At 45.0% G+C, this 15,471-nt stretch overlaps 1 protein-coding gene across 3 annotated transcripts in view; it reads left to right on the forward strand.

Annotated features, from left to right (window-relative positions):
* Positions 1–14,896, forward strand: part of LOC138513577 (ubiquinol-cytochrome-c reductase complex assembly factor 1-like) — a 778,211-nt gene extending 763,315 nt beyond the window's left edge. For all 3 annotated transcript variants that reach the window (XM_069628534.1, XM_069628535.1, XM_069628536.1), the window contains one exon: positions 14,383–14,896. In XM_069628534.1, coding sequence (XP_069484635.1) covers positions 14,383–14,517 — 135 coding nt within the window. In that variant the 3' untranslated portion in view covers positions 14,518–14,896. The remainder of the gene's footprint in view (positions 1–14,382) is intronic.
* Positions 14,897–15,471: the final 575 nt, after the last annotated feature.

Here is a 15,471-nt window from a genome sequence, read left to right on the forward strand (position 1 = left end):
CTTTGAGACAGAAGGTTCAAAGGATGGATGGTAGCCATATGAGCAGTAAAAAGGACTGGTCTTCAGTGCCGAATGGCTGGCACTGTTATAAGCATATTCTGCCAAGGACAGGAGATCTCCCCAATCGTCTTGTGCAGCCGAAACAAAACAACGTAAATAGGTTTCTAATGTTTGGTTAAGGCGCTCTGTCCGTTAGTTTGAGGATGATATCCTGAGCTGAGGGCTCTATTAATCCCCAATGCCTGACATGTACCCTTCCAAAATTGCGAGATATACTGGGGACCCCGGTGGAAAACAATAGTGTTAGGAAGACCATGTCTGGAAAAAATTTCTGACATGAAGATTTTCGACATCAGAGCAGCCCCAGGGAGTTTTTTCAAAGGGGTGAAATGGGCCATCTTTGTGAAATAGTCAATAGTCACCATAATGGTGGTGTAGCCAGAGGACAACAGAAGATTGACAATGAAGTTGGTGGAAATGACTTGACACGGTTTGTCCGGAATAGGCATACAGGTAAGTAAACCAAAAGGTGGACACCTGGGTGTCTTAGATTGTAGACAAACAGTACATGCTGATACGTAATCTTGTATATCCTTGGTCAGACCTGGCCACCAAAAATGACGTGTAATTAACTCAAGGGTGTTTTGATACCCTCGATGCCCTGCTGCCTTTGAATCATGACACATGAACAGGACTTCTCTTTGAAGGGGTGGGGTCGGAATGAACACTTGATCATTGAAGAAGTAATATCCTTTCTCCTTGGTAAGTGAATGAGTTTCTTGTAGATTCTTGCAGATCGGATCCAGACGTGCAGTTTCTTGTCTGACTGTTTGTAGAAAATCAGTAACTGTAGCCAGAAATTTAGCTTTAGGAAAGAAAGGCTCAGGGTGGAACTTCTTGAGTGGAGGATCCTTTCGTGAAAGGGCGTCTGCTCGGAGATTTTGATTTCCCGGAAGGAAAGTAAATTCTATCCGAAATGGTAAAAAAAAGTGGGCCCAGCGAGCCTGTCGACTGTTGGTGGTGTGGGCCTGTTGCAACACTTTGAGGTTGCGGTGGTCGGTTCGAACTTCGACCGGGTGGACCGAGCCCAGCAAAAGATGTCTCCACTTCTCAAATGCTCTCTTAACTGCCAGCAATTCTTTCTCGAGGACAGAATAATTTATTTCAGAGGAAGAGAAGGTTTTGGAGAGAGAAGCCAACTGGTCTTTCTTCTCCTGACTCGTCTTTTTGCAGAAGGACTGCCCCTACAGCATGGTGAGACGCATCAGTCTCAACGATGAATGGTCGTGACTGGTCCGGGGTGAGCAAGAAGGAAGCTGAAGTGAAAAGGCTCTTAAGTTCAGTGAATGCTTTCTGCGCAGGATCATCCCAAACGAAAGTCTTCCCTTTCTTCAGAAGACTGGTGATGGGAAGAATGGTCTTGGAGAATCCTGGGATGAACTTTCTGTAAAAATGTGTGAATCCCAAAAATCGTTGGATCTCTTTGACGTTTGAGGGGGAAGGCCAATCCAAAACAGCCGAGATCTTTCAAGGGTCCATCGAAATTCCCTGGGCAGACAACACGAACCCTAGGTAAGTCACTTGTTTCTTGTGAAACTCACATTTTGCCAGTTTGCAGTACAGCTGGTTTACTTTAAGGCGGTCCAAAACTAAATTGACATGTCCGATGTGTTCCTCTATATTATGTGAGAAAACTAGAATATCATCCAAGTAGACGATTACATAGTGAAGGAGGACGTCGGCGAATAGATGGTCCATAAAACGCTGAAAAACAGCGGGAGCATTAGCTAACCCAAACGGCATTACCCTATATTCATAATGACCGAATGGGGTCCGGAATGCAGTCTTCCACTCATCGCCTGGGGCAATACGAATCAAGTGATATGCCCCACGTAAATCCAACTTGGTATAGAGAGAAGCCCCTTGGACGGCTTCAAGAATGTCAGGGATTAGCGGCATTGGATATTTATCAGGGATGGTAACCTTATTTAGCCCTCGATAGTCTATGCATGGCCGTAGTTCTTCCGTATCCCTCTTAGGGATAAAAAAATAAAGAGGCTCCGGCTGGTGATTTGGATTCAGTTATAAGACCATTTTGAAGATTAGTCTGAAGATAGTCTTTGAGTGCCTTCTTTTCCAGCTGCGATAATATGTACATTCGACCGAAGGGTATAGGTTGATCCAGGAACAAATCCAGATGACAATCATCCCGACGATGAGGAGGTAATTTAGGGAATTCTGGCTGAGAAAATACCGACTGGAATTGTCGGTGACACCTCGGGATCTCGCCGACCATCCCTATCGATGGATCTTCAACGGGTTCAACCATCATGGAAGGAGCTTGAATCCCAACAGAGGATTGAGAAAGACAATGGGAAACACAATATTCAGAACCTAAAAATAAAGTTCCCGCTGCCCAATTTATAAAGGGATTATGGGTTCGCAACCACGGTAACCCCAATATAATGGGAAAATGAGCAGTCTTAATCAAGTCGAATACTAATGCCTCCATGTGAGTGGCAATCTGGCATGTTAGAGGGGTTGTCTGCTCTCTAATGGGCCCGGAGCTGAGAGGGCACCCATCCACCCCCTGAATGGGAGTAATACAGGTCTTGGCGGATCTGATGATCCCATGCTTAGCAGCCCACTGGTTGTCTATAAAGTTGCCAGCAGCTCCACTGTCGATTAATGCTGGGACTTCTTGTAGCTCCAAGTCTGGTAACTGTATGATCAGGGGAAGTACTAACATAGAGTGTTCCGTCATTTCATTTTTAAAAGAAGTACCAAGTCTCTTTGGGGAACTCCGTTCAGAATCTCCTGCCGTGGTTCCCCTTACGGCAGGGTCTTGGCGTTTCCCTGCATCGGATTCTTTGTCGGACGAGGAGGAACGATGGGACAATCCCTTAACACATGAGACGCAGCCCCACAGTACATGCATAGGCCCTGACTCATTCGTCTTTCTCTTTCACCAGCTGACAAAGGGCCTCGGGCTATTCCTATTTGCATAGATTCGTCTGAAGTCTGAGGTCTGGATAAAGGGGAAGGAGAACCGGAGAAGGGTTTGGTGGGTTTCCCTTTCTTCTTCTCATGAGAGCGCTCATGGAGACGGTAATCTATCTGCATAGTGAGCGCAATCATCTCAGCTAAATTGGCTGGTCGAGGAACTTTGAGACTTCGTCTTTCAGTTCCTCAGAAAGACCTCTGCGAAATAGCATGAGGAGACCATCATCCGGCCACCCAGTTTCGGCCGATAGTTGTTTAAATTGAGTAACGTAACTCATGAGATCCTTAGTGCCCTGCTTTAAATCTAACAATCTTTCCTGAGTGGATACTGATATTTCCTGCCTGAAACTATTAGTAAAGGCTGTGTATGAGTGTAAAATGGCATTCCCCGAAGTTACTAGAGGAGTCGCCCAGGCCAATACAGGACCCATCAAATGGGATATCAGATAACCTACCTTGTCCTTATCGGACGGGAAAAAACGGGCTTTAAAGGTAAACTGAACCATACAACTATCAAGGAACTCCTTGAGTTTGTGAGGATCTCCGTCATACTTCTCGGTATGTAAAGCATAAGGGGGGGGGGTTTCTGAACAAGCTCGAACGACCTGTTGTCGTAACTGAGCATTGTCTTGTTTCAGAGATTGCATCTCCAAAGACATAGACTGCATGGCAGCCATTAATTGCTGCATCTGTTGCTCCATCGGATGTCTACCGTCTGCCCAGTGGAACCGAAGGTAAATTACCTTTCTTATGGCGTTGCTAACTATTACAATATGCCTGAAGCTACTTGAGATAGAACAATTAGTGGAGTTCACTAACCTGGGCAGCGGGCAGACTCCGTACAGAGCAACACCGCAGAATGTAAAGGCTTCCCGGGACTCCCTGCTCCCTCCCAGCTGTTAGTAATCTCAGCCGCAGAGGGAACACAGTCCCCAGGGAAAACCCTCCGGGGAAGAAAAACCCTGCGTAGCGGTGAAAGCGGATCAGGTCAGCAGTCAGCTTCCGGGAGGAATCTGCCAGGCTTCCTTCAAGGAGTTAGGTGCGGGCGAGACTGGTACTGGACGAGAGAAATAAGAGGTGAGTCTTCGTCCATAGAAGGCAGTCTGAAGCTTAAATCGGAAAGTTATGACCCCACTTACTCCGGGTACGGAGTTAAGTGCATTCGGTATGCTGAGTGGAGCCTTCCAAAAGGGAATGAGTCTTTTCGGGCCAGCATAGGGACCTATCGGAGGGGTGACTGGCGGACTGATGAAAGGAGAGACTGAAGCGCCATTCTGGAGAGTAGCGACGCACTTGCTGAATTTCCTGGTCGAACTATATGGAGTCACATGATCGTTGCGGCACGAACCTAAAGAACGTGCAACCTCTGCACCGTTGCCCGCACAGACGGATTCAGAGGCGTCAGCCATCTTGGATGAGTAAGGTTGCACCACATTATAAACACGATGTTGTCGCCAGAACGACCATCGGTGCAAGGGTGTAACAACTTCGGCCGGACGAGGTGGACTGCATCTTGGCCGAGTGGGGCAGGCCCCAGATAGATCTGTTTGCGATGGTGACAAACTCCAAGTGCAAGAAGTTTGACAGCAGATTCCACCAGCCGAGTAGCGTGGGGACTTGTTCTCCTACCCGTGGGCAGGGATGTTTCTGTGTAGGTTTCCTCTGTTGCCTCTCCTGCTACAAGTCATGAACTCACTCAGTGTCAGTGCAGGTGGATACTCATCGCCCTGGCGTGCCCGAGGCAGATTTGTTACCCGGACCTTCTCAGCCTGTCGGCGTTGCCGCGGGTCAAGCTACCAGCAGTCCCGGATCTTCTCACCAGAGAAGAAGGCGCAATTGTGCAGCACCGCCAGAGTTTGGAGGATATGAGTTGCCCGCGAACTGCAGAGAGGTCCTCGCCAAGGCATGGTAGACTCTCAAGTGCTACAGTCACAAGTGGAAGCGTTTTGCTACGCGGTGCTGGTCACAGAAGATTACCCCTCTGAGGGTCACGACCCCGCAGATTCTGCCATACTTGCTATCTTTGGCTAAGGCTGGACTGGCGCACTCCTTCGATCAAAGTACATCTGGTGGCTATCTCCTGCTACACCAGGTCTCCAGGAATATCTTCACTTTGGTCTCATCGACTCGTCATGGAGTTCCTCAAAGGACTGTTTCTTGCCAGTGAAGGCTCCGGCCCCAGTGTGGGAACTCAATGTGGTTCTGACAAGGTTCATGGGGGGCCCCCTTCGAAGCTGATCATCAGGCCCCTCTCAAGTTCCTCTCGTGAAAAACAGCTTTCCTTGTGGCCATCACCTCCCCCAGGAGGGTGGGTGAGATAAAAGCCCCATCCTGCAAACAGCAATTCTTGACTTTTCCACATATCGGACACCCCCCCCCCTTTCATGCCAAAGTTTCAGTCGGAATTTCACCTCAGTGAACCTTTGATGTTACCTGTTTTCTTCCCTGAAACCTTTGTCTCTGGCTGAGAGGGCCTTGCACTCGCTGGATGTTGCTCGTGCTCTGAAGTTCTACGTGGCATGCACAAAGCGTTTTCGAAAGTCTTCACAGCTGTCCTGTGAACCATGGAAAGGCCTTGTCCAAGGCTTCCATCTCAAGGTGGCTCTCCGACTACATCATGCACTGTCATCGGTTAGCGATCCAACCCCTGCCCGGCCGTCTGAGAGCCCACTCCACCAGAGCGATCGCTGCGACGACAGCGTTCCTGGCTGGTGTGCCCCTGCTGGACATCAGCAGGGCTTCTACTTGGAGGTCCACGCACACCTTCACGAATTTCTACTGTGGCGACAGGGATTCCGGGGAGGCCAAGCAGTGCTACGCAATCTGCTTGCTTGAAGTGAGTCTGTTCCAGAGGTAAGAGTGAAGTGCTTCTGCTGAGCCTTGCCACCTCCTGTGGTTGTGTAATTTTGTACTGCTGTGTATTCGTTATTCATGAGCATGGGACTCTATGCCAGACCCCATGCTGCAGGAGGAACAAGTTACTTACCTGTAACTATTGTTCTCCGGCATGGGTCTGGCATGGATTCACATGCGAACCCTCCCTCGTTTCCCCCTCCAGGTCTTCTTGGTAATACTGTCACTTTATGTTCTTATGAAATCTGAAGATGGCTGCCGAGGAAGGAGCTTAGAGAGAGGACTGTCATTGGCTGGGGGCAGTATGACCCAGAGGACAGTGATTGGTTTATGGGAGGAATACAGTTTGTAAGTGAAAGTGAAACAGTTTTTTCTTTTACTGAGGATTCCCAGCCTGATGACTGGGAATATTCATTAGCATGTGAATCCATGCCAAACCCATGCTTGAGAACAATAGTTACAGGTAATTAACTTGTTCCTTTTTCACTGCCCATTTTGTTAGGTCAGTCAGCAGAATATTAGTAAATATTTTACTGCTTGAGTATGACATGCTAGTAATCGATAAATTGTTAGGTCAACTCTATTGCCCTTTTTATAAAGCGGTATGAGCAAAGATAGTTTCCTAGAAACGGGCATATTGTCTTCCATACTTATTAATTTGAAGAGTTCATGCAATATCGGTGCCCAAACGGCCATTTCTCTTTTGAAGATTGTTGTCAATGTTATCTGGGCCAGACACTCTAAAAGGATTTAGTTTATCAATTATGTTAACAAGTACTTCTCACTGTGCACATAATTAAAGTGGTTGAATAGGCAAATTGGTAGTTTACATTTGGGTTTTGACTGGGAGAAGGCAACTTTGATTAAAATGCCCTGCTTATGCTCGGGGGTTTATGTTAGATTCTTCTTCTCTATACTGCCTTAGCAACAGCCAAAAGTGTTTAGTGTCATTGGTTTTTTATGACATTTTAATAGTAGCTGCCATTATGCCATCCTCATGCTCTGTTTGAGCAGGAGTCCAGTTTTTGTAAGTCGTTTAGCAGGTCTTGTAGAAGAGTTGTGCTCCAAAGCACCTACAGATTTCTTTTTCTGTAAGACTGCATTTTGTTCAGCAAATGTCATGCGTTTAGTCTGCCACTGCTGCATCATATGCAATAATACTAGGACGATTAGTTGTGATGTTTATCCATGCGTTTTCCTAGTATCTAAATGAGAAGTTAGAGGGGCCCCAATCTATAATCTTTTTAACAGAGCCAGTTAAACTAGTCGCCAATTGAGGATCTTGTTTATCAACAATCTGTTCAAGCTAACTATATTGTTTATGTCACACTATTCATTTGTGAAATTGATAAAAATGCACCCTTTATCATGTGTTTGAACTTTGGAATGTTAATGCCAAGATGGCAGGGTCACTACAGCTATTAAATGTGATAAAGTTTTTAATTTGGTTGTGTAATACACCATTCACAAAGAAACAATCTATGATACTCCAGTTTACACCCATCCTCCATGTAGGGCGGCCATGTATGTCGTCAATGATTATTCAATTGACTATAATTAGTCCAAGGTCACCCATAAATTGAGCCCATTTCTTTACTTTGGGTACTGACCTTATGCTGTAGTTGCATAACTGGAGGATGGAGTTTGTGGCCTGGAGGCAGTGTTCCATATCTGCAATAACACAGTTGGCATTAAAATCACCCTCTGTCAATACTAAGATCTCCTCATTATTCCGCATCAGCTCCCCTGATATATCTAATATATTTAACATGATCTCATTTGTGTAAGTTCCCCCTCAAGGATCATAACCATTTACAATCAGGATAGTTTGATGCTGACCCTTGCTTTGAAATATCATAGTGGCAGACAATATATGTTGATTTCTCCCTAATAATGTATACTCTGTTATATTTATTATTAACGACTAGAATAAGGCTGCAAGAAGATCTACCATGCGAACATTTAATGACCAGTCTCCTAAACTGTGTATCTCCATTGGAGCGTATAAGCAGGTTTCCTGTAATATCAAAATATCATACTCTTTAAATGTGTCATATTCATCTATCCTGCGTGCATAATGCAAATGTCATCTAGTATTCCAAGCGAGGAATCTTAAGTTGCCACATTCCGGGGTGGAGTTTATGTTTAGATTGTGCTGACAGAGCTGGAGGAAGCCATCCTCATATTAGGGCACGCTCCCTTACTGTGACTTGATCCTTTGAAGTGCTCTGCTGGACACAGTGCTAAGTATCTTAATGTTTTCAAAGTACTGCTGATTTTAAGCATGACATTGGACTAGAATTATTTGTGTGCTTGTACGTCTTCAAAAAATTAATACCATAGTCTGATATTAAATTAACAATATAGGAGGATACATAATGTGCATATACATAGCAAGGCACTTTGGTCCAAAGGAAAATCTATATAATCAATGCCCTTGGTTGTAACCACTCATGGAGGTGCAATCAACTGCAATAGTGCTAATATGATATGATATTTTATTTGTTTTGTGCTCGTACACAAGTGTTTCAGAGCGCGACTAGGCAAGGGAGGGGAACAGGGGGGGAACACAAAAACAACGATCTTACTAGGCCCAGTGACATTGAGAACGCGCAAGTCGATGGGAAAGGGAAAAGGGAAAAGTGCCTGGAGGGGAAGAGTGGAAGTGCAGAGAAGATAAATAATAAATAAAAATAAATAGAAAATGGAGGCAATAAACAGTGGTAGTGCAGCCAGCACGTAGCATGTGCTGTGTTTATGGCAGCAGACTGGGTGAGTCAGACAAGTGCAGAAAAAGAGAAAGGGGGGGCTGTATGGGTACAGATACAGTCCACCAGTGCAAGGCGTGGCCAGGAGGCAGTGCAGGAGGGCGGCAGGGTGAGCAAGTACCTGGGCCCGGAGGACAGAGGGTGGCCAGGTACACAGTCCCAGGAGAGAGCCGGTCAGCAGGGGAGAGGAGGAGCTAAGGCAGAAGCAAAGAGGAAGGTCTTAAGGTGCTTCCGGAACCGGAGATGGTTCAAGTTTTAGATCTTTGTAATATCTTTTCATTCCAGAGGGGAACTCATGTCTGTCCCAAACAAGCTAGCAATTATGAAAGAGACAACCAACAGCTGGTTTGGTGTCAAATTCCACAACTTTGATTGTCCTAGCAGTTGTCTTTGTCAAAGGCTTTCCAGGTCTATATCAGTAGATTTCAAAATAAATCCTGCTCCTGTGGTCTTATGCGCAGACACTCCTTCCAACAGAGGTTACCCTCGAAATGTGTTGGCTGGGTTTTAATTGTCTTTTTTCTTCGATGACAATGTAGGATTATTACTGGCCAAGTCATATCGATTTGCTTTAGATTCAGTAACTGTATATGTATTTGAGTCTGGGAACAGAACCTGCCAGCTGGGGCTTCCTTATTTCTCTGAAGGTTACCCTGGTCGTTTCACGGATTCGTTTTAGCTTTGCTCTTTTTCTTTTTTCTTTTTGGCGGTGTGTTTGTACAGGTAAGCTTCCATTTCATTAGTTTGTGCAGCACTTTGATTATGATTAGTGCTCGTTCAAGTGTGTCCTCCATCAATAGAATAGAGGTGTACATTGTTCCAGGAACTTGCGATGACACGGAAGCCAATGTTGCCAGGTGACCCTCTTCTGGACATGCATCAATCCGGCAGGCTGAACAATAGGAGCCAGATGAAGTTTGGTAGCTACCATTTGTTCAATATGCTCTAGTTTGAAAGAGTGCTTTTTTGTTAGCACTGTCTGTTTAGACAAGTATCGAGCAGAGCTTTTAATGAACGGCCAAGGTGCAGCAGACAGTGGTTTGGTGAACTAACTGATGTGAACTCTAAGGTGCTACTTCAGTTTCCTGTAAAACGATCAAGGTGTGGAGAGGTAGTTAAACTGTGTTCCACCCTATAATGTGCCACGTGTGCGGTCTCGGATCTATTTTCCCTCACTGTTCTTTCTAGTTTGTTGGTATTGCGCTGCCGGCGGTAACACAGATCCAGTAGGAAATTCTCAATGAGCAGACTTCCAATGTCACGTGAGTCATTGTTAGTAACTGCTTTGTCAGTTTCTACATCAGATTGCAGACTACAGTAGTGAAGTACAAAGTGACCTTTGCACTGGCTTGCATACCAATGTGCGCATGGACGGTGTCGGAAGACTGAGAGCCTCTACCAAAGGACAGGGCTTGTGAGCTTGCTTGCTTGCTTACGCCTAGTGAGGCATAAATTGTACGGGATATTGGCTTATAATACGTTTAGTCAATAAAGCCTAGGTGTACAATAAATTAGTAAGGGTAGCAAGCAGTTCGGTGGAATGGATAGGTAGAGTGTCTAAAGTTTATGCAGCAAACCAAAGTCAGTTCTAGTGGTAGTAATAGAGATTTACCTGTTCTCTCTATATTGGCAACCGCAGACGGCCACACTTGACTGCTGCACTTTGTGCGCCTCTGGATCTTTTATGGTACTTCGCCCATAGAGAAGGCGCTACATTTGTGCCGCTGTATTGAGGTAATCAAATCCATGATAGAAAGTACAAGGTGCTGCCGACTGCCACACTTGATCGCTGCACTTCGTAGCCAAGGCCGTCTGCTTGTGAGCCACACCACCCTAATTTAGGACAGACTCTTCACATGCATTCAGAATCATATTGTTATTTTCATAGGTCCATACATGCATGCAGAAAATCTGCGTTTTCTCTATGCCATACACAGTTGCTGCTTCCAGAAAGCAAACTGCCTCAAATGCCTTAGTTTTGCATTAAAACAAGTTCCGGGGTGCTCCTGTATCCCGCTTGACATGCCACCAACCCTCCTGAGGGGCCTGACATATCGTTTCCCCTGGTGCTGTGCTGGAGCAGGAGTTGAGCATGCACTACCCAGACATCTTGTTGATACCCTCGCGGTTTTGCTGACAGTCCAATCGTCTGGTGTGCATAGGGTATGCAGATCTGTCTGAGCTATGTCTGCATGTGGTAGATCTGGGGCTGAAGCGGGACAAAACGACTAAGACTTTTTACCCCTGCATCTCAGATGAGGGTCTAGGTGTTGGCAAACACTTTGCTTTATTTCAGAACCTCAGGTGGTCAGGGAGATGGGCAGAATCCATCAGGAACAGCCGCCCGCCCCCGGCTTTCTCTCACCGGCGATCTAAACCTTTTCCGCAGATTGTGCCCTGGCTCACGTTCCCCACCCCCCCTTCAAGTCAACTCCCACCTCACCTCTTAGCAGTGTGCTACCACATCCTCACCTAACCCCCACCTACCAGCACACCGCCCTCCATGCTTCATCAGGGTCGGACTGGGATAAGAAATAGGCCCGGACACTGAAAAAAAAGTGGCCCACCCCTCGCCTCACAAAAGTGGCCCACCCCTCGCCTCAAAAAAAGTGGCCCTCAAGCCATCATCTGTGAATCGTGTCAATTCACGACTTTACAGAAAATGCTACTTATGGAGCGTTCATGAGTTTCCCACATTACATCACAGCTCATAAAATATCGTAACTTTGCATACAAGAATGGATCACGATATGTATCATTAATATCTGTGTGTATAGATCCATATTGTCAAATTACTGTGAATGCAAGCAATCGTCCAAGGCCAAATGATAATATGTTATTGTATAGCACTTACGCTTAAGCTCTTTTTTATAGAACAAATTTGCATACAATATCACCCAACCTGTGTTGGTACTCATTTATCGACCTAAGAAGGATGAAAGGCTGAGATGGACTTGCTGGGATTCACACCTGCAGATCGAACACACATCGCAGTAGCGAGCGCTCAACCCACTGAGCTATCATATCGGATATAGTAAAATGAGCAATTATTATTTGGTGATACTGACAAAGCCTCACACAGTTTTGCAGCTGTTCAAACTGGTATACATTTCTTACATTTTACAGACAGTTCTCTGCTTAGCTTGTATAAAGATGCTTTTTATATTCTGCAAATTTTGTGGTTACACTTTAACTGTACATACATGCCTATCATTGCCATTTTTTTAATCACTCTTTTAGTATATAGAATCTTATGACTGTAATCTGTTTGTTTTCATTTCTGTATATTGCCCTGTATATCATATTTTATGTCAATCTGCCATGTAACCTAAGTGATGCGCTCAGATGCCCGAGGCCAGGTGCGCTTTATAAATAAAATACAAATACAATTATCTCTTTATTATGGTGAATATTGTGACCAATCAAAACAGAAGAGTCCATTATTCGCTTAAAAGGTTTTCTTAATAACTCAATATAAGACATGTTTAACATTTAAAATTGTGGACATTATGTTGTTCACATAATGCTCAATGCCTTTATGCAAATCGTCAGGATTGGGTTCTATTTAGAGATACTGTGTTGCACAACCTGCCCCCTCCTTCCCAAAGCCCCGCCCCTCCTAAGAAGTCGGTTCCCCCAATAAATGTTTTTCATGTTCAGCTGACTGGGTGCACATCAAGGACACCATACATGAAACCTTACTAACTCACAGCACTAGACGTTTTAAACCACGCGTTCGATTACTATTAACCTTATGCAACCCAAACATTTCCAAGTTGCTTCAAATATGTTGAAACAGGCTGCGGTTGTATCAGACTGTAAAACAGAAAACTATTATATATGCATGTTCTCCTTTAGCAACTTAAAAGTTAAATCTATAACTTCCGTTCCGTTAAATTAACCGTGACATGTCCGCTAGGTTTGTCAGTTTGATTTATAGAAATCCATTCAAATGGCACATCAGATTTTAGTCCTTACTTCCAGCGACACGCTGTGAACAAGCAAGGTCCCTTGCACACCTTACTAACATGGGGCTGCCGCGGCATAGCATCAATCACAGTACCTCTTGGCGCCAGTAGAAACCAATTCTCCAAGGACAGCGCAAAAACATTTTCTTTTTCTTTAATCTCCAAAGGTATCCCGAACTCCAGGGTAGCCTCTTCTCGTGTACGCCTCTTACGCCTGTCACTTCTTCTTTACTGTAAGGTTCCATGTGCGTCGCCACGCAAAGAGCGTTAAGAGGGCCCTTCCTCTAACGAAAGGAACTCCTGCTTGCCTGCAGTCGAAGGATCGCCAATGGTGCCGGGCTGTCCTTGGGTTCCAGCAACGGCAGGCTCCAGTGTAATACAAAACACTGGGAGGGATCAGGCCGGGCTGAGGCAGCTCCGCCCAGCATTGCCGCTCCCTCCCAGTGTTTTGTAACACTGACTGCTGCTGGCGCCAGGGTGTCGCGGCCGGGCCGCGGCAGTTGGCCGCCGGCCCGCCGCATTTATCAAAGAAAGGTAACACTTCAGTGTTACCTTTCTCTGCATCTGCGGCAGGCTGGCGGCGGCGGGCGCAGGGCTGCAATTGCAAAGGATCTGTAAGTTGCTTACTTACAGATCCTTTGCAACTTGCATCCATACGTCCGGCGAGGCTGAGGCCCTGGGGGCTGGTTCCTGAAGTGTGAAGGCTTCACAATGAAGCCCATGCCTGGGCCGAAACCGGCCCACATGGTCTTCAGGAACCGGCCCCCAGGTCTCCAGCCATGATTTTGCATCGGCCACGGGCCGATGGGCCGACGACCCAATCCGACCCTGTGCTTCATGCCCCCCCCCTCCAGCAATTGACTTGGTAAAGAATCTAGTTACCTTTACAATTTCTGTTGCCGGCTATCTTTGAACGGCACACCTGACCAGCACTGTAACAATTTCCGTTTGAATACAAACATAGCCGTTTAGCACCACAGAGATGTTACTGATGTGTAACGTGTTCATACTAGTGTCCGTTCTTTGTGAATGCCGACGGCTTGGATACTGTTTTATTAATGGGGGGCTTGCCTGGTGTACTTAATGTACGCTTGTAGGGTTGTGGAATGTAATCGAGTCCCTTTTTTTACAAGAAATGGTCTCATCAATGGTGTAGGAACTTGTATACTTTGCTACTGTATTCTGCCCTTTTGGCAATACGATAGCATCGTACATTATACTTGCTACGTTTCGTAGACTTGCAACAGAAGCCCGTTTTATTTTAGGCCATTTTGCACTGAATTCCTAAGCTGCAGGGAGTGTTTGACATGCAGTAAAGTACTACTATATTAATTCCCTGGGGTGCAATACTGTTTTTGTTATCTGGCTCGTTTTATAAGGCCTGAAATGTTCAAATGTTTAATGCGACATTTATGGAGCTAAAATATTCGTCCGGAAGCTCGTATGCGTTTGCAGTGATAACTGTTAGCAGTCTTATTCATGCACTTTCTTTCTTAACTTAATATGATGATTGCCAGACGCTGCTGTGTCGAGCCGGAGTTCACAGTAAATCAGGACTTGTGAAATTTATGTTCAAGGGGTTGTTCGAGAAGCAGTCGATATCTATTTCCTGTGTTCTCTTTATTTAGCCCAGGGGAACCATAGTTCAACTCACTTTCGCATGCCCAATTTTTGTTGCCTATACTTTTGATCTTATCATGAAAGTATGAATCCTTCCTAATACGACCGATAAGAAAAATGTCAATAACGTTACTGCTACTTATGTTCCTATTTGTATGGTCCCCTTTCAGATGCAGTACTTGGATTCGATAAATGGAGAAGATCTGCTGTTAACTGGTGACGTGACCTGGCGCCCTCTGGTGGAGGATGGGGCTCAAAGCATCCTAAAGCCATCTTCGCCAACATATAATGATGAGGGCCTCTAATAAATGTACATTATCAAAGAAGCTGTTTTGGGAAATGTATAACTGTGATGATATTGTCTCGGATTCTGGATGCACAAAAGGACAATTCATTTACTCTTGGAAAATAACATTTGACCGCGTATATTTGTATTATTTAGGAGAAATGACCGACTGTTCTGTTTTCGATTATCGTAGTTTATATCTTGTCTAACTGAGGATGTTGCTTTTTTTCTTGGTCTTCCGTTAATGTACCTTGTTTACTCTAACCAAATGTTCAAAGCAAATGATACCTCTAGAGTCTGACAGTCTAATGGGGAAGGTCATCAGTGAAGGTGATAAGTTATTGTACATTTACAATATATCACAAGTGTTCTGAGTGAGATTAAATGGTTCCATTTAAGGTGTGTATTGTTTTGTGTTAAATCCACACCCCACCCAAAGTCTTCGACTGAGTGATCATGAAGAGAGAGGTAGTGCCACCAACCTTTAAAATGCAATTGGAGCAAGAATTCGGTAAGGTTCACTGTAAAATGTATAAGGTGAGAAAAATGCACTTCTAAATGGGTTCTATGTCAAATTGTCCCGATGAACATGTGGACATGTGAAAATGTGAGCAAAAGGTCGTTTAAAAAAATGTAGTAATTGAATACAAGCAATGCAAAGTGTTGCCAGTAATAAGGTAGCCAAAGAGCTATGTTTTAATGCACAAAGGTACAAGGCTGTAACCCTAACAATGACCCAAACCTCTAATAAAATCACCACACTCACCCTAACTCCATTCCTAAACCTTCCCCTAACTCTGATTACAACTCTTATTCCAGCCTGAACTCTTACAGAACACTAACCCTTCAGTGTGCTACAGCATTTTATTTGCCTGTTACTCAAAATAAACAGAAAATGAACAGTGAACCGAATTCAAACCCCATTGTCAGCAAGCCACAAATCACATAACCCTTGCTCTAATCCTAACCTTCG

This window comes from Ambystoma mexicanum, chromosome 12, assembly GCF_040938575.1.
Source record: "Ambystoma mexicanum isolate Mex_15411 chromosome 12, UKY_AmexF1_1, whole genome shotgun sequence".
Taxonomy (NCBI): Eukaryota; Metazoa; Chordata; class Amphibia; order Caudata; family Ambystomatidae; genus Ambystoma; species Ambystoma mexicanum.